This window comes from Triplophysa dalaica, chromosome 6 (assembly GCF_015846415.1).
Source record: "Triplophysa dalaica isolate WHDGS20190420 chromosome 6, ASM1584641v1, whole genome shotgun sequence".
In the NCBI taxonomy this organism is placed as follows: Eukaryota; Metazoa; Chordata; class Actinopteri; order Cypriniformes; family Nemacheilidae; genus Triplophysa; species Triplophysa dalaica.
This window is the reverse complement of record NC_079547.1, coordinates 16,611,695-16,636,751: the sequence shown is the minus strand read 5'-3', so window position 1 is coordinate 16,636,751 and position 25,057 is coordinate 16,611,695. Positions and strand designations below refer to the sequence as shown.

The 25,057-nt window shown below is 38.7% G+C and overlaps 1 protein-coding gene across 8 annotated transcripts in view; it reads left to right on the top strand.

Moving 5' to 3' along the window:
- Positions 1–25,057, top strand: part of lrp8 (low density lipoprotein receptor-related protein 8, apolipoprotein e receptor) — a 141,348-nt gene that overhangs the window by 53,093 nt on the left and 63,198 nt on the right. For all 8 annotated transcript variants that reach the window (XM_056750052.1, XM_056750049.1, XM_056750045.1 and 5 more), the window contains exon 3: positions 9,314–9,436. In XM_056750052.1, the coding sequence (XP_056606030.1) occupies positions 9,314–9,436 (123 nt within the window). The remainder of the gene's footprint in view (positions 1–9,313; positions 9,437–25,057) is intronic.

Here is a 25,057-nt window from a genome sequence, read left to right as displayed (position 1 = left end):
CATTATTTTATCAGTATGTGCGTCCTCTGGAGATTGAAACCGGTGTTTGCGCTTTGCTCTTCTGTTTCAGCTACAGGAACACAAAGAAGGAATTATGAACAAAAGAACTAATGAGTTATGTTGAGCTTCATTAGAGGTTTATAAATGAAATGACTGTGGACTGTTTATATTTAGGATTTACTAAAATAAAATAAAAATCAGAAATGTCATAATAAATAATCAATTTGTGAAATGAAATTCACTGAAAACTGTAAACCCATTGAAAACGCATAACAATAAGGTCTCATTTCTTAAAATTTGTTAATGCATTATTTGACAGGAATTAACACATGAAGTACAATAAGTGATGGCATAAGTTTTTGACATTTTTTGAAAAATGTTCCTTTAAATACATTTGTTGAAACAGGATTGGCCATTCGCGACAAGGTCTGATATTCCCGGATACATTGACCTTATTTGCTGTCTCATGTATGTTATTGGTCTAATAGCTCCAAATAAAAAGGGAGAATATAATTTTAGTAGACACACATAGTCACCTGGTTAGTAAAAGCATGACATATCAGACATATTGTAAGTGAAATACCTATTAGATGGATAATGGATGAAGGTATGTAATAGGTGTCTGTGAAAAGGATGTAGGAAAAGAACAGTCCCCAACAGCAGTACTATATTCACAGGAGAGACCAGCTCTCCCGTTAAAACCAACACCGACACACACCTTGCCCTGCAATGAGTGATGGTAGGGCTTCCACAATATTGCCATGGCTGCAAAAAAGCAACGCTGAGACAAAGAATAAACAACAAAGGAGGAGGGAGAGCGAGCGCGCGACGTAAACGGAGAGGGAGAGATGTGCGGCATAAACAGAGAGCGAGAGGCCACATTGCAAGCAGCAGACAGGAAATGAAAAAACAAAGACGCAACCACTGACCATTTTAGACAGAGCGTGTTATTTGATTTGCATATCAACAGTTTAGGCTAAAAATCAAATCCAAAAGAAAATGCACGCGAATAAAAGGTTTAACGCATGCTTATTCAAATATACATGTAACATGTTTTGGTTCTAAATTTATATATTATAAATATATTAAATGTTCTTTTTCATTACTCACTGAAACATATCCAGTTTTCATTTAATTATGTTTAAAAAGAAATAGAATTTTTTTTAGGGAAAATGGTTGCTGAGAGATTTTCATTGCATCATGCTCTGTAAATGAACCGTCTTGGTGGAAAATCCTCTGTCGCAAAGGAAATATTGTCATACCATCATTAGCCCAACCTCCAAGCGAATCAAAGCAGCAGGTTGTTTTTATGTGTCTGTTTTTTAATGCACTGCTCCTTTTCTCCATACCCTGTTAGGAAAAGGGCTGTTGCGTTTCATCTTTGTCGAGTGGTTAAGGGCATTAGTAGTTTAAATGAATTCTTCCATGTCAGCAGGGCAGATTTGTCCTTTGTCTATGGGCCGGTCGCTTTGTCGAAGCCCCCCCCCCCCCCTGTCCTCCAAACTCTCTCAGACACACATACATACATTTGTATTAATAAAGCAAATGGCAGTTTGTTCTGCGGCTGATCGCACACTGTGATGATAGGATATGACCGGGCACTGAACCACATGAGGGAGACACACACACTTCAAAACAAATGAGAGTAAGAGGCACGCTGAGATCGGATGTAGTTTATCAGCATGTCGTCTCAAGTATTGTTTTATTGCTGTTATGTAAACCCCTGTTGAGTACATCAATCACAACAAGTTTGTAATCACCTCTGGCACTTTGTAATATTTTTTTTTAACACATTCGTTTTGTGTTTGAGCTTCATTAAGGTTGTGTACAGAATAAAAGGGATTTTAGGTGATACTTTAGTACAAGGACACAAGTACTTAAGTGATGGAAGTAATACATGAAATAAAGGTTTGAATGTACACAGTTCACTTACTGTAACCACATAATTCTCAGCAGTGAGCATGAGAAGTGGCAGAGATACGGTTTATATGCCCTATATGGCCCATTGAACTTTCTTCTTTGTGTGCATTTGAATGCTGTAGCTATATACAGTATGTGTGCGGTACTGTCCTAAGCTATTTTTCACAGTGTTGTGCGTGGCCGTTGACCCTCACCCTAGACTCTGTGGATGCGGGAAGAAGCGCATCCACTGAATCCAACGCTGACAGAAAGTGCTTTTTACAGTCAAAGTGCAGCTCAACTGGAGGCTTTCATTGCCAAGCTTCTTAGCTGTTAAAGGGAAATTTGGAAAAAATGAAAATCTCGTCATCCTTTGTTTACTCTAATGTCATTTAAAACCTCTGTATGACTCTTTGTTCTGTGGAACACGGAATAAGATATTTTGAGAAATGCCTCTGTGGTTCATACAATGGAAGTCAATGGGGTCCGTTGTTGTTATTGCTTCGCCTGCCTTAGTTCTTCAAAATATCTTCTTATGTGGTCTGCCGAAGAAGGATAGTCATGCAGGTTTGGAATGATACATTTTTGGGCAAACTTTGCTATGGAGAATGAAAACATGAGGTGGATTGAACCAGACTGACTGTTGGATGCAGATAATCCATTTAGATATTGTTTGAGCATAAATGTCCTCTAATTGTATTTCATTCCACAAATAACACAACTGCTTCCTTTCACGCTTAAGCATCTGTGGGAGAATTTGACCGCATGTTAAATTCTTTCATGTAGTTACTGCATTACCTCCCATGCAATTTTCACTGCTTTACCACAATAGCATTACGTCAATGAAAGGTGACCGTCCTTTAAACCTAATTAGACATTTTGTAATGTGGTGGTCCATAATGATTTAGTTTGAAAAATGTATATTTTTTAGCTGTCGTTCTCCAAAAATGTTGCTTTGTTTGATCTATTAATAAAAAGCCCTCAACTGTAATGTGTTGTTGTTTTGATGGACCCTGATATTGATTGCATGTTTGTTCATGTCGCCTCAGTGCTAAAAATAACGGAAGTTGCATGTGTTTGCAACTCATGCCTTTGGGCTCCAAAAAACAAGAACAAAATAGATTTTGCTGTTGCCACTTTAAAGTGACAGTTCACCCCAAAATATCAATTCTGTCATAGTTGTCTCCCCCTTTTGTAATTTCAAACCTGTATGACTTTCTTCTGCAGAACACAAAATAAGAGTGGGTTTAAAACATTATGCAGGAATATTTGCTGCACAGTTATGTTTATTATCATCCAGGAAAACATCAACATTGCTGAAATCAATGGAGATGGATAGAGAGAATAGAAAGTGGGGGATAGCTGAAGACGAACAAAATTAAATTAAAACAGGCTGATAGACGTTTTTACCCCTTAGTGTCGTTTCCACAATATCAGTGGTTCGTTTTTGCTCTCTCGTGTTTCTCATCTCTTAAAGGGATAGTTCACTAAATAATAATGTCATTATGTATTTCTGGAAGAGTTATTGTTCCAGACTTTTAAGTCATATTAACTTCTTTTTTGGTTCTTTTTGGAGATCCCTGGTCCCAATCCATGAACTTTGGTAGAAGAAAGTCAGTACAAATTTGCAATTACGTTAATGTGTGTAAACAGTGACTGTCATTTTTATGAACTGTCCCTTTAACAACATAATATTACTGAGCGCATGACTTCTTACAGGTTGAGCTGCTGTTATAATTGTGTGCCACCTTAAGTCCGGGTTTGCATATTTCTGCATGGATTTAGAGCTCAGATTCAGTTGTAAAAAGTTGGTTCTGGATCAGCACTTCAGGAAAACTTTTATTCCCAGCCGAGTTGCTGACACCAGCAATTGCAGCACGTCTTTCCTCTATTCAGCAGGACGCCCCCATGCCACTCGTTTCTCCAAATGGACCTAGTTTCACAGTGCGTTTATCGTTTTTCCTTTAAGAAGGTATTATGTTCTTAAAGAACAGATTCTAACCTGAAGAAAATGCTCGGTTTAAGCTTTTTTGACACAGGTGCACCTTGAATAGAGCGTGTCCGAGTGCCTGCACGCTCATAAACGTTTCACTTTTTTATCTCATTCACAGAGATATTCAGAGTCCTTGAAGTGTTAAACAAAAAGGCTACAGAGGGTGTGTGATGAAGGTGCTTTCTCAAAATCTGCATACAGAGGCAGATTAGGGCTCAGCGTTCAGCTGTGAAGCGTCAGTGTAATGCCAAACTCACAGGGCTTTATCATCTCGTGTTCTCTGAGGAGTTCAGTTGTGCCTTTGAAATTCACCTGGGTTTCAGACTTAATCTTGTTGTCACCTTTGCAGCCCGTTGACTTATTATTTCTAATTCTCTTTCAGCTTTGCGCTCAGAGAGTTGCAGATATCAGAGTTTCCTTGCTTACTCGCATGTGTGTTTGTGTTGGTGTTTTGGAGAAAAATACTGGTGGTAAAATAATATAGCGATACTCTAAAAACTTTTATTCCCAGACGAGACACAGATTGGGTTCACAACAACAAGAAAAGATTTTTAAGTAATCCTTAATGATGAGATGTATGAAAAAATATTGGTTTATTCAAAAATCACAAAATGCTAAATAGGTGCATTTGAAAAATTTTGCTTAAATTAATGTCATTTTACGTCTGTTTTTATGAAGGGAATCTTCAGTACTAATTTCACCATCAATCTCCATCATGCTCATATCAAGAGACACTTTGTAATCTTGCGAGATCTTGTGGCATGAGATCTTGTCACACCCCTAACAGACACCCTTTAACTTTTAAGGAAAATCATGGGAAAACTATTCACTGTTACTATCAGTACTAACAACAAGTTATATGAGTGTTGGTATTTTGTCCGTACTGTACATTAAAAAGATGTTTATTAAAAATAAAGCATTTAAAGAAAAACATAACTTCCTTTTAATCATAGGAAATGCATAAATAATGTTTTCACAGGTGGTAGGTTTAAAGAAGAACCCTATTTGACAATTCAAATAGGATTTTTACCTTTTCGTTAAAGATAAACACCCCGCAATTTTTAAAGCAAAATATGGATGAAGCCGCTGCAAAGTTAAGCATTTAAAGCAAAAACTCTCTGCAAAATCTTGTAGAGACTGGTATACCAAAAATGTTTCATTTAAGAGATTACGTTACTGACTACAAATACTGTCATATTAATTGATTACAGATTACAAGTAATCTACCCAGCTCTGGTCTCAGTCATGCGGTAATACAAGCATTAAATCTTATCTACTGTAAGGGGAGAGAAATTGAGGCCAATGATTTGTATGTGATTGTGTATTATCTCTGTGTTAGTGCAAATCAATTATGAATGGCAAAATAGTTGTAAGAACGTCCATAAATACCAAAATATGAATGGAATTATTCATACAAACATTTATTTATTTAAAGCTTTGTAAAAAATTCACAGATGATTTTTTTTTTAAATTGACAATTGAAACCGTGTGGGAAATCTATAAAATATTCAGTCGTTTAGTTTAGTTTTATATTTTTCTTACTTTCATTTTACAAATGTAATAAATACTCCAAATGTGACCCGTCTATGAAATGTCTTATGAGATAATGAGCATCAAAGTTTGATTTATTTCTATAATTTCACAATGATTTTATTCTTTGGACCTTTGAGATTTCAAGGCTATATTTTCACAGAGTCTTTACATTATGTAGAATGATTTTATATAGAAAAGTAAATAACAAAAATGAACTACAGCTAGGTTTTCTTAGACAGGTTCACATGTACTGCCGAGCCTGAATACTGTTTTAAAATAAGATTTCATCTGTAACATATCTGAAAAGCAAGAGGGAGACTGTGGCCCATGGAGGTGCTTCTCCTCACAGACTCCATTTATGATTATGACGTGTTCATTTTTGTAGCCCTGCTCACGATGGCACTGCGATTGCCTCATCCCATAATAGGTGGGCTCTCATATCTGAAAGGAACATTCAGAACCACACAAACCACAGTCAAGCAATGACAGCGCCTCTCCAAACAGCACATCTCAGATCTGTGATCTGCTAGAACCGATTTACCTCTCCCAGGCAACATGAGTGCACTATTAAATTTAACATCAAAATTAACAAGCATTAGACCAGAATTGAGCCGCTAGAAGCTAATAAATGACTGCTGGTTTTAAAAGCTCTTAAAAAACCCAGTGCTAATCACCTTCAGGCCTGAATTTGTTTGCTCAAAGTAAAGCTGCTAGTAGTCCTACCTCTTGAAGCAGATTGAATGACTATTTCCCAGCTGTTCCATTGCTTTTTAAAATTGCATTGGCTTTTCGTCAGTTTCCGGGTAACTGAAGGTGTCAGTCGTGTTTAGACTGCTGTAAGACATTCTCTCTGAAGTCTTCGAGGAAATGGCTTGAGAAAATCGAAGGACTTTGACCTTGCGCTGCCGTCGGGTGACTCGTGTCCCATGCAGACCACCCGCTCTGTAAAATGATGGCGGGGAATACAAAGACTGCTACCTACCGCTAATCGTCATAGGCCAGTGGTCTCTCAGTAAGCAATGGGGTCTGTGGAGCATTGAACTCTGTGAATGTCACAGCTTTATTTGCGTTTTTGTGTGCAAGTAGACATTCTCAATCTCTCCCTTTGTTTCTTTACAGAAACCCATCTGTTAGGCAAATCCTATTCAAGTTTCACAAGGGGGAATGAAAAAATCACATTTGCACAGCAGGCTTGATGTTGACATGCATTTGGCGTACGTGATTGATTTCATCATAGCCCGCATTTGTGTAGAATTTTGTGTAACTTCATGTAACCGTATGTGTGATTTTTAAATTATGTATGTGCGTGTTGTGTACATCCAGAGTATGTGCATAATGGAATATATGCTGCTAGTAATACATATCATCTTTTAATCAGCACATCCCACGAGTCGACGCTTGAGGCCGTCTGCCTTGAGAGTCCTAGAGGAAAATTAGTAAAACACACGTGCTCGCCCGGGTTTTCTTACACCCACGCAACATAACATCAAACTCCCCACCCCCCCCCAATTCATGCATGTTGCTCTCAAAGTCAAAGTAACATCTGGCAGCGCTTCAAAGGGTGATTTTTGCTGCCGTGTAAGATTAAAGGCCAACTACAATGAGAATGTCTGCGCCTCTGGTGGCACAAAAAAGAAAATTCAATATGCTTACCAAACACTGAGTCCCGCCCCTAACTCATTCCATTGGTCGAGCCAGAATTAGTGGATATTGCTTAAACAAACATTGTTTTAAAGGAACCACAGAACGGGTTCTCTCTTTGCAGGGACATCAAACTAAGTTATACACATTTTTTTATATTTAGAAAATGGCACGCTGTCTCTTTAAGATAAGAAATGTTCTTCTCAACAGTAATGCAGTGTGGGATACCGTCACATTTTGTCCTTGTGATAAAGCTAGTGAGGGATCTTTTGTAATTATCTGGTTCTCACTGACCACATTTTTGTCTAGAACTTGGAGGTACTCAACCCAAAACCAACTGGCCTTACTGGTTTCAAAGGAAGATAAAGGGAAACCTGTTCCCTGAGATGTGTGAGTTGGTAAATCTTGGCTTGTTTCAGTCTAAGGTAGCTTGGCTGGGGAGATGGGGGAGACTTAGATGAAATCCTCTTGTTCTGATGGGAGGCGAGGGCTTGGGATTTGCTCACCGTTCCAGAGAGAAATTTGACAGAATACTTCTCTGTAACAGCATGAATTCACAGTTTTCTGCCTTTATTTGGATGTTTCCATGACTTGGATGTGGCCACTTGCACAGTTAATCTTTTGCAATTTTAGTTTTACATGACAAGTGTGGAGAGTATTTTTTTTTGTGTTTTTAAATCAGCCAGAACTTTCTCTGTCATTTGTTTTTATAACATATGTGTGTGTTGTGCATATGTACAGGTATATATATAAATTCACAAACATGCATGTGTATATATAAAAAAAACCTTACAATTATATTTAAATATACATTTATACTTACACATTAATTAACATATTCGTGTAGTCATCACGTAGTTTTAATACTACGTTTCCCACCACAAACCTGAAAGTAACGTCTGCATTTACCAACATTAAAAATATTTTGTAATATTATTGTTACTTATGATTGAGGAGCATTAAAACATTACAAATATCTTTTAACATTAAAAGAGTGCGTTCCATGAATTTTTTCTGGGTTGAAGTGGAAATCGCCAAATTTTCGACTTGCTTTCGATTTCTCGTCTTTGGCTGCTCCGTACTGTCTGCCGCTCACTTACAGGTGTGTTTTCTACACCAGGAAAGCGAGACCACACGCAAGTGTTGCAAACATAGCAACAATGGGTAGACAAATTTTGAACGAATCGGAAACAGTGCGTCACTTTAGTCATGGCGGGGAGGACTTTTGGCGGGGTGGCCGCCACGGCGAAATGAATGTAGCGGAAACACTGGACAGCCCTAGTTTATAGGTATAATGTCTTAACTGTGAGTGGGAATGTGTATGACTACCTATTCTTTGACTTCATATACATTTAACAAAAAAATTGCAAATATATAAAATAATCATTTATTTATTCAAAAACTGTTTTCAGTTTATATAAAATGCTAAGCAGCAATAGGATTTGGAGAATAGAGCATTGCTGGTAAGAGAGAACTATTGAATCAATTTGTCCTCACTGATAAAGCTCTTATTAGTCTTCCTCCCAGAGAGCAGACACTGCAATGGTTCATCAATCGCTCTCCCTTCAGGTTGTTTTACCCCATCCACAAATGAACTCGCCTTGAAGCAAGCAGTCTTTATCTACACACATACACAAACAAAAGTAAGGGTCCGTATATTCACAATAATGTGCACCTGTGCTTTGGTTATTGCTCCCGTTGGAGTCGTTTCTTCAGTTCATTCAAACTCTCCTCCCAATTAAACTACAAACACAACATAAAGCAGCTACAGAGATATATTGTGCACTTAACCGCATAGCGCTTGCCTTGCGTTGTTTGTATCTTTAAGCATGAGGCCTCTTAAGTTTCCGTTTCTTTCTTCACCAGAACATTTTTTGCCAGATGCAATTGTAAATCTGCACTGTCCATGTCAATATTTTTGCTGCCATAAGTTTTTAAGTACAATTAGCTTGGCCCTACAAGTCACAATTATGTTAATTAAACTACTTTTTTATTTTATTGTTTAACTTATTCAAATCCGTTAAAGGAATGTTAAAAAGCTAAATTGACTTTGAATGAAGTTGATTGTACTTAATGTTAGGCAGAAAATATTTTATTTATGTTATTTGTAATATATGATCCTGCTCCTGCAGTCTAGCCTTTAAAGTGTGGTTCCATTTATATTATATATTACGCGATCAAACAGATATTGTACTTTTATGTGCATTTAATGCTTACATCCCCTTTCTTCCCTCTTTCCTTCAACAGCAAAAAAGACGTGTGCCCAGACAGATTTTACATGTAAGAACGGGCAGTGCGTCCCAGCCCGCTGGAGATGTGATGGAGAACCCGAGTGTCCAGATGGTTCAGATGAAGCAGACACCACCTGCAGTGAGTAGCTCGATCAAGTTCGTCAGTATGTTGTGAATATGACATTGATCATTTTTAAATCTGTAGGCTTATTCCAACTGAAAGAGTTCAGGGTGTACCCTTCTCTTAGTAATACGTGATTCTGATTGATCAGTCAGAATATTTGGCAGTATTTCTGAACAGTGGTCATCATCATTAATAGCACCCAGCTGATCTATGAAACCTTATAAACCTTCTTGGAGTCTTGGAATTAGCAGTGTTCAGTTGACCCAAGTAAGCAGAAATAAAGTTAGTATGTCTCTTATTTACATGTCCCCAACTCTTTAGTTTGTTTTTCAATATCTACCTAGGATTGCCTCTGGAGGCGTTTGGCAATCTACATTCAGTAGTTGTTTTAAGCTCTGGACTGAGTGTTGTCTTGGCCATGTGATGCGATATTGCCGTCGGCTACTGTTGTATCTCCAGCTGTTAATTGGCAGCAGTCATGCGCGTTCCCCATTGTCATTATTCACTCAGTTGTGTTCAAGTAATTGATAGTGTCCATCCAGATCATGTGAGTCAATTGCTTGCACCTATTCCTCACGCTCTGATTCAGATGTTACTTTTGTGGTAAGCCAGCAGCTCATCTTGTTCTCTTTGCCGCCAAATGGAGCTTTGAGTTCAGTGATTGGAAGATCAGCCGTGATTTGGCAACATTTTGTTGTCTGGATGCTGGAACTTGAACAGAACAACTTTGTGGGGACCAATATCCTCCCCACCGTGTTAGTTGATTTTTAGATTCTTGTAGATTCTTAACATTTTTGTTGATCATTCACTGTATACTATGTGGTTGCGTTGCATGTGTACCTCATGGTAAATAAACTCTAATGGTTTGTGACATGAAAAAGCATACATACACACACACGTACCTGTTCCCACAAGTCCAAGGTTAAAAACTGTATGTGGCTGTGCCTGCTGAAGCCAGACGCATTCCTCCAATCTCCGTGTTAGATTGCTTTTCAGAATTGCTCTTAGCTTTGTTCCGTGGCCTCAGCAGAGGTTCCATTTCACATGGACCACAGATCTTCACTGCTTCTTTTCACACACCGCTCTGCATGCCTCAAATAAGCTTATTTCCCAGAATCCTCTTCAAACATTTGCCTCCCTTTGGTAATGCAGAATTTAAGGACTGTCATGGCATTACAGGGGACTATCATGTTGCACTTAACGTGTGAATAATATTGAAAAACGACCAGAGCCCGGTGGTTGCTCGGTGTGGGATATCTTGATCAATGAGAACAGCAGGTTGGTCATTACGGCTGCATTAAAAAGTAATAAACACCAGAGCGTGTACATGACTCAGGTGCTTGTACAAAAACGAATCTGGAATCATATGCTGGCATTATTATGAAAAATGAGAGAGGAACCGTGCCGAGATCTGATGGTAATTAATGAGCTTGATTAAGTGTGTGTGGCACAAGGGCATATACTGTAGGAGAGCTGTGTGTGTGAGAATCAGGGTCAGATGAAGGGTCGTATTTTAGACCCCACAGCTGTTGCAGGACAGATTTGTTGCCATAGGATGTCTGGTCAGACAGTGTGCATTTTATCTTTGAACTTTAATTTCTATATAGAGACCTGAGCAGAGAGTTTATTGGAATGACATTGTGATGGACTGTGATAGAGCTCAATAAGGTTTAGTATTGCTAATGCTTAAGTATTGCTTTGTTCACATTTGGGGATTTGAATGAACCCCCTGATGCAAGTATTAAACTTACATTTTCTGTCACTGTGCAGAGGACATAAATAACTTCAACTTGTGCAGCTTTTTGAGCAGAGGTGTTTTATTGCACATTGTTACAGCAGCCTCCAAATACACTATAGCAACTGTGTGCATTTAAAAAGTTTTAAAGAACCTTAAGTGTTGTGCACCGTTCAGCATTGATTGAATCCAGAAAATGACAACAGAGTACAAGTGGCTTCCAGCTGAGCAAATACAAATGTCTCTCAACCAAGACACACACAGCCAATATGCAAAACGAAGTCTTGAAAGACCTCTGCCTCCATCACATTACTCTTAATCAAGGTCATGCAATGGCAGGGCTTTTCTCAAATTTTCTCTTCAAGATTTAATCATGTGTTGCTTTGTACGCAAGTTTCAACCCCCTCTACTCTGTCAATGTCCTTTTTTGATTTCATTCTTTTTTAATGAACTTTCTTTCTGGGATTCATTTCAAGTTACCAAGATATTGAGAAGGATTAGATTTCCAACTTTTTGAAGTTTGTTGAAGGTTTCCCAAAATACTCCTGGATCATTAGATAGAAATGAATTATGTTCCTGTAGCTCAGATGGCACAATGTTGTGTTAGCAATGCAGGGCAAAGGTTATGGGTTTATTTTTTAAGGAACGTGCATACTGATTTAAATATATATGTTATATAAATAAATAAGTCGCTTTGGATGAGGAAGTTCTGCCAAATAAATATGTAAACGAATAATAAAATGTATAAAAGAAAATGTTTACATGAAAATAAATGAAACGCATAATCTACAGTACACATGCACACACACACAATGTAAATACTTGAATAAAATATAATATAATAATATAAAGTGAATTTAATATAGTAATTATTAGTCATTTAAATAAACATTCTTAACAAAATTCTATTTGAATAGTTAAAGTTCAATTTTCTTCAACTAAAGAAAAAGGTTACTTTCACAACAAGTTCTTCTAATGTTCACCCAATAAAAACAATTAAATGCCGTGATTAAACAAGTATTTATTATTCTTTTCAAACAATATTTTCAACTAAATTAGAATTAAGTGATTAGATTTAGGTAATTTAAGCTAATTTAAGCAAGAGTTTCTTTCACAAAATCATTTTATTTTTCAGCTTACAGCGAAAACAATATGTCACTGTTTAAATGAGCAAGTATATTATACAGTAATATATAGCCTTTTTACTCCAAATTTTAAGTTGATGGGTGGGGAAATTAGTTTTTAAAGAAATAGTTTACCCTAAAATGATGTCATCATTTACTCGCATTTACTGGTTTGGTTTCCCACATTGCTAAATATATCCTCAAAAGTCAGTTAAAATCTGCTTTATTGTCAATTCTGCCACATGTACAGTACATAAATATAGAGGATGGAAATTGTGTTACTCTCAGACCCATAGTGTATACAAATAATACTACACCGAATAAAACAATACAGATAAATACAGATGTTTATATATATGTAAAATACAACTATTACAAGCAGGGATATTTAAGAAAAGAAAAAGAAGATAGGTAATGGAAGATAGAGTGCAAATCAGTGAAATATATAACAGTGCAGATGTGAGGTAGTGCAAAGAGCTTATTAGTCTGTTTAAGTTACAAAGAGAGCAGGCTTTGTTTAACCTGTCAGAAGAGGTAGTTGAAGAGGGGCAGACCGATGCTGAATGAGGTAATGGGCAGTTCAATGTTGTGGTGGGGGGTTTGGAGTGGAAGGACCTGAGGATGAGGTCATAGTTCAGTGGTGATGGGGGAGGGAACGCAGGGTGGGAATGGAGGGTGTTTAGCTTCCTTACTGCCTTGTGGATGATGCTCTCCTTTAGTCTGCTGGTCCTGGCCTGGTGACCCTGCAGTCTCCTCCCTGATGGAAGCAGCCCGAAGAAGCTGTGTGTCGGTGGGTGGGATCACCTGCATTGAAGAGGGCTTTGCGGGTGAGACGGGTCCCATAAATGGATAGGCGTATGCATAGTGATGCAGCTAGTCAGAAAACTCTCGATGGTGTCTCTGTAGAAGGTGCACATGATGGGGGCTAGGGCTCTGGCTCTTCTCAGTTTGCGGAGGGAGTAGAGACGCTGCTGTGCTATCTTGGCCGGTGATCCTCAGTGAAGTTCATCTTCTTTTATGACCAACAGAACAAAGAAATGTTTACACGTTTGGAACAACTTGAGGGTGACATAATTATAATTTGAGTGTAAACTAACCCTTTAAAAACAAGGATCCGAAAATAGGAATAGCATTTAAATTAGTTCTTAAACTATCCTTTTAAGACAAGGCTTAAGATATTAATGTGCTATATATTGATCACTTATTCTTAGAGCTCTGTAGGTCCTGTAAGGATCCTGTAAGAGGGTCATATGGACATATCAGAATGGGATGTGAATCTTGCTGTATGCACAGGTTTATTAGATATCGTGATTAGAGGACTCTACAAGCTTGAAACAAGAGAATTAGACTTTTCCACTGAGGAGTTCACTCTAGGTGCCCCTCATTCATGCACTTTTCATCTCCTCTTGTCTGCATCAGTTATGTCTGAGTGGGCCCTTTTCACTTACTTAGACTCTTTGCCAACTGAAGTTTTCAGGTTACAAATTCTTGGTAATAATACATTTCACATAATTAATTTAAATCACTGGGAGTTGATTCACATTTTTGAGTGTTGGAAGTATAAATTTGTAGGTAGGTTTAAGATCTATGATTTATTATCCAAGAAAATCTAAATAATCTGCTTTGTTATACCATTTTCCGTTAAGGGTGTTTGTTTTTTAGGAATGGCATTTTATCATTTGAAACAGTCTCACAGTTGCTTTTATATTTATAGCCGTAGCCAAGCTGAGCCAGGAGACAAAGACCTGGGCATATTATAACCCTGCACAAGGGTTTCGCTACATCATTATTTTAAATATTACGGTGGGATCCAGTCAGATGCACCGGATGGGTTTAATTTCATGCTTCAGCCAGCGGTTCCCCAAAGTAATTTCCCATGTGGCCGCACTCCAGTAACACGGCATGCAGCCCGGGAGCAACCCCTAGTCCCATGGCCAAGGGCTCCTTTCCCGACCGCTGTAGGAGAGGCATCAGCACAGCCCAATTGCTGCTTAGTAACGCAGTTTGTGTTGCCGTTTTAATCAAGCGCCCATCATTGCTGATTTTCTTCACTATCAAACCATGCTCGAAAACCACAAACACCTACTGCTGATTTAAGTATTGTTTTTTCCACGTTATTAAAAGTATAGCAAGGATAGAAAATGAAGGGTTGAAACAAAGGGCTAGGATTAGAAAAAAGTTACAAGACAGATTGGAACCGCAAGTCCACGTCTTGGGGCCGAGTATTTTATTCACATTCACATTTTCTTACACCTGTTTTTTCTTTTCAAGCTCTGATTGTAAGGAAGTATAAACCAACTCCGCAACAATTCAGAAACCAACTTTATCAAAGCAAAGACAAAATAACATATTAGCATAGCTAATGTATTAGCATGGCAGTGCTTTGTTTCTGTTTTCCCAGGCTCTCAAACAAATTAGTGATGAACCAAAACCGATCAAAGACTGTCGTCTCACAAGAGCAGGTCACGTAAAAGTGACATTAACTGACTCTAGAGCGCCCTGGGAGTTTAAAGTGGGCTGGTCTCACTGTGCAGAGGACTGTGGGATTGGGTCAAGAGGCTTTATTCCCCGCAGGCGCATTTAATTGGCTGGAGGGTTATAAACATGGACGTTCATGCTGTCTGCAATTACCTGCCTAATGTTGGGTGTCGGGCACGGTCAGTTCGACATGCTCGAGTGCCCTCGTGGGTGTGCATTTGGTTAAAAATGTTGTGTTTTTCTTTTTGTGGGGAAAGATCATAAATAATTTATCATGTTTAATGTCACCTTTACAAGTTTACAAAAGCCATCAAAGGTCAGGAGCAAGAGGAAGCGGTTCTGTACCCTTGAGATTTAACATCTGCAGTTATTGCCTGTAGCACAATACCAATCACTTCTGGATTGATCCAAATGATGGATGGAGAGCGTGCGTAATTGTACCCCGCTGGACAAGATGTGTGGAGAAGGATCAGTCCTTGACATCTATCCTGCTAAAATGCTCTCCGCGCTTCCTTTGTTGATGCAGTCAGTTTCATTTTTACTTGTAATTAGTGACCCTTGATCTCACTGGTTTTTGCATTGATCCATCAGCGCCTGCAGTCTGATGCCAGATCACTATTGTATCTTTAAGCTTTAACAACAGTAATGCACAAGGTTTCATTGAATCAGCACTATGTTGTGATGTATGTAGTTGGATTTGTCTGGAAATCTTTCACATTATAAAACTGCTAGCTGGCCTGTAGTAATGACATTGCTGTTCGATTAATGGTGTGAGCTTATTTGTTGCATGGATAATGTGATTGTTTGTATCACAAAAACAAGGAAGAGTTCTTGATTAGTTTACATTAGCCTGGGATCAAATACCAGTATTTTCTCATAAACTGTGTGTGGTTTTTGCTAATCTGAAAATGTGCGCACATTATGTTACCGAAAAGCATATTAGTTGAATAGAGGTGTGCTGTTATTTTTCTGAACATCCAATTTTTTGCTGATGAGCCACAGTATTTTCAAGCATTGACATGAAATTTGTAGTTTATGTAGTGCGTTAATGTAAAACAATAGTTGTACCAAAATAGGGTTTTCACTGCTAAAATTAATAGAAACATTTCTGTTAATAGAATTAAATGGTCAAATAAAAATTATGAAATTCTGCCCAAACAAAAGTTTTAGTTGAGGCACTAAAATTATTAACTGAACACCTAAACTTAAACAAAAGACTTAACAAAAAACAATACTAAAAACTAAACAAAATCAATAAACTACAATAAAACAAAAAAGGTTTAGAAATTAAGACAAAATAAACAATGAAATAAAAAAATCCTAAAATAAAAGCGAATTTAAAATATTAATAAAACTACAATACAACTCAAAAAGAATACCTTTTTATTGGAAAATTCTGTAAATGGTTGGACACCAAACACATTGTGTACACACACAAGATATCGACCGAGGGTGCAACTGACATTTATTAATTATATTCATCTCATTTCAGTGCCTCAGAATGCCAAAAAGTTTTTGTACAATGTTTAACATTCTTCCAAACCTTCTTTCATTTGCCACACAGCCTGTGCTAGACTTAAAGACAAACATAATGGGCTTATCCTCCTACTCGTTTTCTCTTCCTCGTTTATCTTTTTTCTCCCTCATTCTTCTCCCTTGTCTGTGGAAAAGCAGCATTGAGTTGCAGTCGAATTAAAGCAATCAGCCTTTCACAAGGAGCAGCCCCCTTCATTTATAATGTATGCCAATATCAGTGGTACAGAATATCCTTCAAGCAGCGTACCTCACCAGAACGACCCAGGTGGATAAATGTTCCATTGCACATGTAGCAAATTAGCTTTTATAAAGAGACTGTTTTTTTCCTTTGTTGTGTGTTGAATCGCCCCCTGAGGGTTTCAAAGGGACATGAAGAAAGCTTAGATTTAGCTGTATTAGGGTAACAAGACTTTGCAAAATGTAAAGTGAATTATTCAATGCTGTGTAAATTTGATCCACACACACTTACCTCGTGAGTCACAATTACACATGTAAAATTATCGGAATTTTTAAAGACCTATGCATCAATTCAGTTTCAATTTATACGTTTGCGAACCAGTTTTACAGAAAGTACATTTAGAAAAACAGTATAGCAGTTAGGAAAATATTGGTATTGGTATAAAACGGGAATTATCTTACAGTATTACAATACATGGTTTTGTTCAATTAATACAAATATTCCAAAGATGTACATTAGCTCTAGGGTTGGGATCGGATGTTGTCTACAGCGAAACATCAGAAAAACATTGCGATGGACGATGACAAATCCTGCGGCTTTATATAGTAAGGTGTGTCTAGGCACATGTTCCACAGAGACGCATCTTCTTTATACAACATGAGCTAGGCAGTTGAAAAAAAGGCGTGTTTCATTTGTACAGCGCTAGCTTAACAGTTATTAAGTGAGGCTTGATTGTTTTGTTATCCTGATGTTATATTCAATAAAACGTTGTAAAGTGTTGTCCTTATACAACAAAAGCTTCATTATACACTCAGCTAAAGGATCATTAGGAACACCTGTTCAATTTCTCATTAATGCAATTATGGTGGTGGTGTAATGGTGCCAATTGGGCATCATTTAAATGCCACAGCCTACCTAAGCATTGTTTCTGACAATGTCCATCCCTTTATGACCACCATGTACCCATCCTCTGATGGCTACTTCCAGCAGGATAATGCACCATGTCACAAAGCTCGAATCTTTTCAAATTGGTTTCTTGAACATGACAATGAGTTCACTGTACTAAAATGGCCCCCACAGTCACCAGATCTCAACCCAATAGAGCATCTAAATCTAAATCAACTGCAAGATCCTATCAATATGGGCCAACATTTCTAAAGAATGCTTTCAGCACCTTGTTGAATCAATGCCACGTAGAATTAAGGCAGTTCTGAAGGCGAAAGGGGGTCAAACACAGTATTAGTATGGTGTTCCTAACTTCCTAATAATCCTTTAGGTGATTGTACAACGTAGGCTGCACAGACACACGTCTATATACATCGTGGGCTGTGCAGACAAGCATTGTCATTATACAATGCGGGCTGCGCAGGCACGCGTCTTCTTTATCAAAGTCCGTTTACGGAAGTTGTTCCACTCGGCGGCCATGTTTGCAATGCCCAAGGACAGCTATTTAAGTCGACAGTCCAATCTACTTGAATGGGGAAAGTCACTCGCAAAAATCACAATTTAACAGCATATTTCCGATCAATAAATAATCAAGACATGAAATGTATCATAACTTTGGTTTGCTAATCCCAATTTGTGCAAAAAAATTCTTTTTTCGATGTCATCTAATCTACTGCAGCTGCCTGCGCACAAGCTGGCAAGCGCCTCACAAGAGCCCCGTCTTCAGTCTTTACTGATTAATATCATTGTTCTTTATACAGCGCAAGCTGCTCAGACACGTGTCTTCTTTATACAACGTGGGCTGCGCAGACAGCGCGAGCTCCACAGTTATAAAGTCAGGTCAGTCTGATCTGTACAGGCCGTGCTTATATGCCCCTTAGTCTTAATATTTGTTTACCATGCGATTTTGCAGCCCGCAGCACAAAGCAGCGAGAGTCACGTGATGAAAGTGAAACATTTGATGGAATCACGAGGCCGGCTCAACATCGTCATGTCTGTCAGCCATCGCTAATGGACAATGGCATCGTCTATCAGCCCAACCCTAATCAGCACTATTATATAGTAAAATAAGTGTCTTTAGGATTGTTATCATGTACATTATCCAGTACACAATTATACAACTAATGCGATCACTAATGCGGTCACACTTAATGCAAGTGTTAAGTACCCAAAGATATTTAGCATTTTTCTGCGTTGCAAAGATCAAGTTTGGTGTTCTTTGACATGTGAATTCTCATCACGTGAGTGCGTGAGACCAATAGAAGATCAAAACGTCACAGCGTGAAGATGTAGGAATCGCTCCTGCCCATTTTCGCAGCACTGTCCGAATGAATTTCGCATTCTCAAAGTCAAGTCTGGCCTAAGCATAATACTGATAGCAAAGTAATCTGGTGAATTGTAGGATCCTATTTGCGTCGCCCGGCACAAGAAAACAAAGTTTTTCTGCTGTGATTTTAATGACTGAAAGGCATCTATCTATGAAGAACACTATGATAGTTTGGCTTGGTTTCTTGAAATGCTTTGATGTGGAGGAGAGGAAGCACTGAGTGTTCTGGCCATTAGAGACTGAGCCACGGAGCTTGACCTAAACATGCAGCTACTGTAGAAGTACTGTATACAAGGCATCTGTCCAGTGCTTCTAAACGCGTTCAGTGCCAAACATTTGGAGTGATGTCATTTGACTTTCAAAACATGACACATTAATGATTCATGGGAGTGTAGTTTGAATCGCAGGCCTGATTGCAACAGAGCAAAGATTGACTTGTTTTTATTCATGTTTATGAAGTATAGCTAAGAAACACAATCAGAAACTCAGCATGTTAAGTTGAAGGCCAAACCAAGGACAACAAAAAAGAGCCACATGCAAACTTTTATAATGAAAATATTTTTTTTTAATATTTTTTTTCTCGGGGAATGTTTTAAATTGTATGATGTGAAGCTTCAGTAGGAAGCAAATTAATATTTTGGAATCTATTAAAAAAGAACAGAATTTTAATTCAACGCACCTTCATTTGCATGTAAGAATATATTAAATGTTTTTTTTCTTTTGAAGCAATATTTAGTCATAAATTATTGAACATTTCCATAGGGCACCCGCACTGCACTATTTCCTTTGCTAATTATCAGATCCTTTGTTTTTAATGAGATTGTTCTTTGCTGTCATTTTTTATTCTTTAAATACAACGTTTAAATGTCTGTTTATTTAAAAACTCCCCCAGACAGTTGAATAATACACTGTATTTTTTCTTCTCATAATATGAACTCCAGCGGGCCAAATCTGGAGAGACCCGCTGGAGAGCCAGAGAATGTGTAATTAAAGCAAGACCCAGACTATCGATTTACAGCTTATAGGATTCCTGTCATGTGTGTGCCCTAGACATCAATTTAGGGGCGTGCTTGTGCGTGCAAACCGACAAGGGTGGCCGATCACAACATGGTGTTTTGTTAAACCGCTGACTAGCGTGTGTGAAGAGTGTTTTAAGTGTGTTTTTGTAAACTTATTCCCTCATGTGGCTCCATTTGCCATCACAAACTAAAATCAACATATTCACATTTTGTGAAGAAAATGTGAAAGGTGCAGGTTTGTGCAAAACTGCAGTGATGCGGGTGGTTGCCAGGGTGTTGCTATGTGGTTGTTAAGGTGTTTTCAGGGGATTTTGTTAGATGGCCCCACATCTTTGCGTTATCTTTGTTTCTGGATATCTTGGGGCTCTCCTTTAATGACGCAGTCCTTTATGCTCTCTCTCTCATGTATCTCTCATTATTTAACACGACAAAGACCTTATGGTGTGTCTGTGTGTTATCGCTGTGGTGTAAAATGTGTTCTTAAGAGTCTCAACGTACATTAACTAATGAAGCTGTAAATGTGATTTTGCCTGTGTAAATGTTTTACCGTGCCATTTGTGTCGGTCCAGCACATCTGCTAACGGCACACTTATCAAGTGGCATGTGACACACTCCAGTGAGTTTCTTCTGCCTGAGTGCACCCTAGCTCGTCCCGTTTCCTATTCAGCATCTTTCTGCTTCACACACCTGTCACTTCCATTACTCTCATCACCCTGGTGTTATTATCAAATTAAGGCAAAACATGTATATACATTGCCCTTTGTGGTTGTTCTTATGTTGTTTTCCTGTCTAATGATTTACCTTAAAAAAGTGCTGTTGTGGGACCATCGTACAAAAATGACAGTTTTACATATCACAGTACTTCAGTGTTTCCTTCAAATATTACCAGGGTGCACGTTAGTGACGTCACATCGATGTTGATAATAACCGTGATATCAATAATAATGTTTCTTAATATATCATATTAAAGAGCACGTTCCCTGCAATCACATTTGTCGTATTTTAGTTGGTGTGTATTGTTGCTGTTAGAGCATAAATAATACCTGCATAATGATAAAGCTCATACTCCAGTGCCAAGTGAGATATTGTCTTTGACAGAATTGGCTTTTCAAAGACTACAGAGAACAGCTGGATCGGACTACAGCCCTCTAGTTTCCGGGTACATGATGTCACCATTCCGAGTGCTTTTAATAACCTCCGCCCACAGGAATATGCCAAAAAAGGGGCGAGGTCTTCCTTAGAGAAGTGGAAGATCCCCTGGAGTAGTGTTCGGTTATCAGAGATCGTAAATATTTGACTGAGCTACGTGCTAAACTACTTTCACGCATACCTCTATCTAAAACACTTCTATGAAACGTCCTCTAAAGTCCTGCTTGCAGTCTCCTAGACAATCCGCTTGATTTATAATCCAACTCTGGTCCAATATAAAAAGGCAAAACTAACGCTTCTGTTATTAGTGATAATATAACCTGTCTGACCCAACCAGTCGGGTGTCATTTCCCTCTCCATAGTAGGAAAACACACGATCTCTAACAAAGATTGATGTTTGCGTATGCACTAGCAGACTTCTGTTAGACTTCGATCGATCTGCATGTTTTTAACTGATGAAGTGAAGTTGACACCATTGTTACTGTTCACTGGTAAAAGCCAAAGCTTATGAATTCACGTGCACTGAGAGGGCAACTGACCAATCACAACAGCTTGAGGAGGGGAACTCGCTAATATGGTACGGGTGGGACATCTTCACTTACACACTCTAAGCAGGGAACCAATCACGACAGACCTGGTCAGCTTTAACAATCAGAGCGTTTCAGAAGGTGGGACTTTGAAGAAACCAGAAGAAATCCAGTCGTTTCGTGAGAAGAGAGACAGCGGTGGAGGATAGACTTGAAATATTTGAAATAAAAAGTTTTTTTTAAACTAGAAACATGAACAATCCATTGTTAAACAACCAAAAAACACAATCGTAGCTTTGAAAACAGGGAAAAATGGGGCCTTTAATACTTCTTATATCATATTGAACACTTATTAAAAATTAACTTGAGGAAAAACAATGGTCATAAACTGTATCTCTTCTAATCCCTACACACATATACAGTATTTGGAGTGGGATTGAATGGACGGTTAAAAAAACTTCTAAAAAAAATCATAGACGGGGCAATAAATTTGTTGGGTCATGATAAACATATCGTTAAAATAATCTAATATATTTATAAATTTGACTAATTCTGATTGTATTGCATTGCCATTGAAATATATTAAACCTTCCGGCTTGCTGATTTTTCAGCTGTCGTGGTTTTCTAGTGCTCAAACCTTCCTTGTTGTGTAATCTTCATTTCCATTCCGCCATTCCGCCATATTTCTTCATCTTCCACCAACGCTCTGTTGATCTCTGTCCATTCTATCCATCTCGCTCTGATTTGTATCAGATTTGTTCCCTTATGGCTTGAGTGGTGAAGTGAAGTGGAGACACGGGGGAGTTTTATTGATATAAATGGCAGCTCTCTCCTCGTGCTAGAGCACAGCTCTTTCTTAGGTTTCTCACACTCACAGTGCTTTCACCTTCGCTTTTCACTCTAATCTTGCTCCCCTGACTGAATTTAATTGTTGTAATTTTCCACCTCTCGTCAATTTATTACTTTTATATTAATAGCTGAATTGATTTGCATACCTCTGCTCACCTTATCACTTTGGGTCAAAGAGAGTAATTGAACCACTCACTTTTGTATTGTTAATGATATTTTTTATTACATAAGTTAAGAATTAACTTGTTTGTCGGCACAGGAGGTCCAATGAGGTGACCTAAATTCCCAGCTCGTGGTCCTTTCCATCTCCTGTTGCCGTATCTCATCCTGTCACTCATTTGTCATTTCCAGTCCCTCTCCACCAAGTATTTAAAAAAAGCTAAAATAATACATTTGTTTATAGTTCAAATATGTTTAATACAACAAATATTTAAAACTTTTGAATTCATTTGTATTTGTTTTTTAGTTCATCACTATCAAAGGGCGTAATAAATGACCACTTTTTCATGACATCATGTCTTTTTCCCTAACAAAATAATATTGAGTACATATTGATTTGGTGTTAAAAGCTTAATGTATATTAAGCACCTAGTGAGACATATGACTATATAGTTTAGTGTTTGGGACTTAGGAGGAAACGTGGGCTGTTTCTTGGAGCGAAAACGGGCCGGACAGGAAGGGACAGACATGGCTGTGGAAGACCGGGAAAAACAAGGCTGGACAGGGCTCGGTCGCAGGACCGGACTGGGTGCCGGCCGCGACCCAGCCGACAACCCAGCCGGCATTACAGCCGGCAACCCAGCCTTCGCTTCAACCGGCAGTCCAGCCAGCGCAGCGGCCGGCACCCAGTCCGGTCCAGCGGCCGCCACGGCCGTTTTTTCCCGGTCTTCCCCAGCCATGTCTGTCCCTTCCTGTCCGGCCTGTTATAGGCCCCAGCTTCGCTCCAAGAAGCAGCCCACGTTTCCTCCTAAGTCCCCTCCTCATGTCCCACCCCACTTGAGTGCTCCCAGTTTAGTCCAACACATCCCCCTCTCCCTTCCTGTTAATGTTTTTCTTATTGTCCAACCCCAATCCCTTCATTGTATTGTCAGCTTGCCCCTTGTATGTTCTGTTTTGTTTGTGTGGTGTCTGTCTTTGTTTTTGTCCATCTTGTCCCGCTGATCTTTTCCCCTTGGGCCGCTCGTAGATCAGCCCTTGGAGCGGGGGGTACTGTCACGGCCCTGTCCTTCCAGTCCTGAGTATTACGTGACAATATCATGTCTTGTGTGTGTCTGTTTCGTCTTGTGTGGAGACACGTGGTGGTTCGTTTTGACATTTTGCTGCATGTCTTCCGTGTAGCTCCGCCCCCTCGTCTCTCTGTTTAGCGTCCCATTAGTGTGTCATCTCCCTCACCTGTCTATGCCTCTTCCTGCTAGTCGCACTCATTGTTAAGTCATGCCATGATCCCTTTGTTATCGCTCCTCATTAGTTTCCTTTTATTTAATGTCCCTGATTGCCTTGCTGTTGGTCGGTTCATTGTACTTACTAGTTACTCTGTGTTAATACTTCGTGTTCGTTATTACCTGTTGCTAGTTCATGTCTGGATTTCCTTGTTCCTGCTTCTCTTGTGTTTGGACTTATTATTAAGATTATCCTGAATTTTGTTTTGCCCCCTCGTGCAAAGTTTTCTGTTTGTCAGAATTGTTTAGTTTCTTGTTTGCCCCATCGTGGGTTTATTGTTTTGTGCCTTAATAAATATTGTTTAGCCCCTTCACTTCTGCCTGCATCTGGGTTCTGTCCGACCGGACGTGACAGTGTTAAGTCTAGTGTGCTTTTTTCTGTGCTTCTATACAGCTCTGGGTGAAAAATTGCATGTATGTATTTTTTGTCAACTCAGATTCATTTATTTCACTGTCCACAAACAATTTTTTGTCTACATTATTAAAAAAAGATGCTTCACAATGACCGAAGAACCGATATTGGCTGAATAGTGCCAAAAATAATCTTTAATATCACATGAGTGAATGGCTCAGTTTGGATAACCAAAATTCTGTGAAGAACTTTTTCCAAAAGACTTATGTATGATCTTCTGTCAGATGTCCAAGTAACTTCCTATACATCTTAATAATCTGTTTTGCAATCACCATTTCTCTTAACTCTTTCTAACATCTTTTTAGGCGTCCTGGGAGTCTTTGTCTGTAAAATATGCAGCATGCATTAAAGCCAAAACAAGGTATCTTACAAGTCTGCATCATTCTGTTGGTTTAAACAGCTTTTATGTAGGAGGCATGCCTATGATGCCAAAAAATGCTGTCTGTGGGCAGTTCAGTAGGGTTTGGAACAGAGCCTTTAGCTCCCTCAAGAAACATGAATTTGTAATTGCAAATGCATCATGTCTTCATCATTGACAGTGATGTACAGTTTGTATAGTATGTAGCAAAATCAAACACCTCCCCTTAGCCCAACTTCTTCCGTCTGCACATGTTAAAGAAGCACGAGACAAATTGATTAGCATAGCAATTTCCTGTCAGGTTAGGACATCGGAATTAATTATGGTTCCTCACGCCATACAAAGCTAAATATGACTGGGAGGTTTCTCCATGATAAACTCTTAAATTCCCCCAACCCCCACCCCTCGGCGAAGGGACATTAGCGAGACAGTTAATCAAAATTACATTAGCATATAACACGGGCACCCTTAGATTATGGTAGCTCAGCCCAACGGGAGCAACGTGGACAGAATGCTGAAGAGATCCCAGCATTCCTGATAATGAGATCAAGACGTTTGGT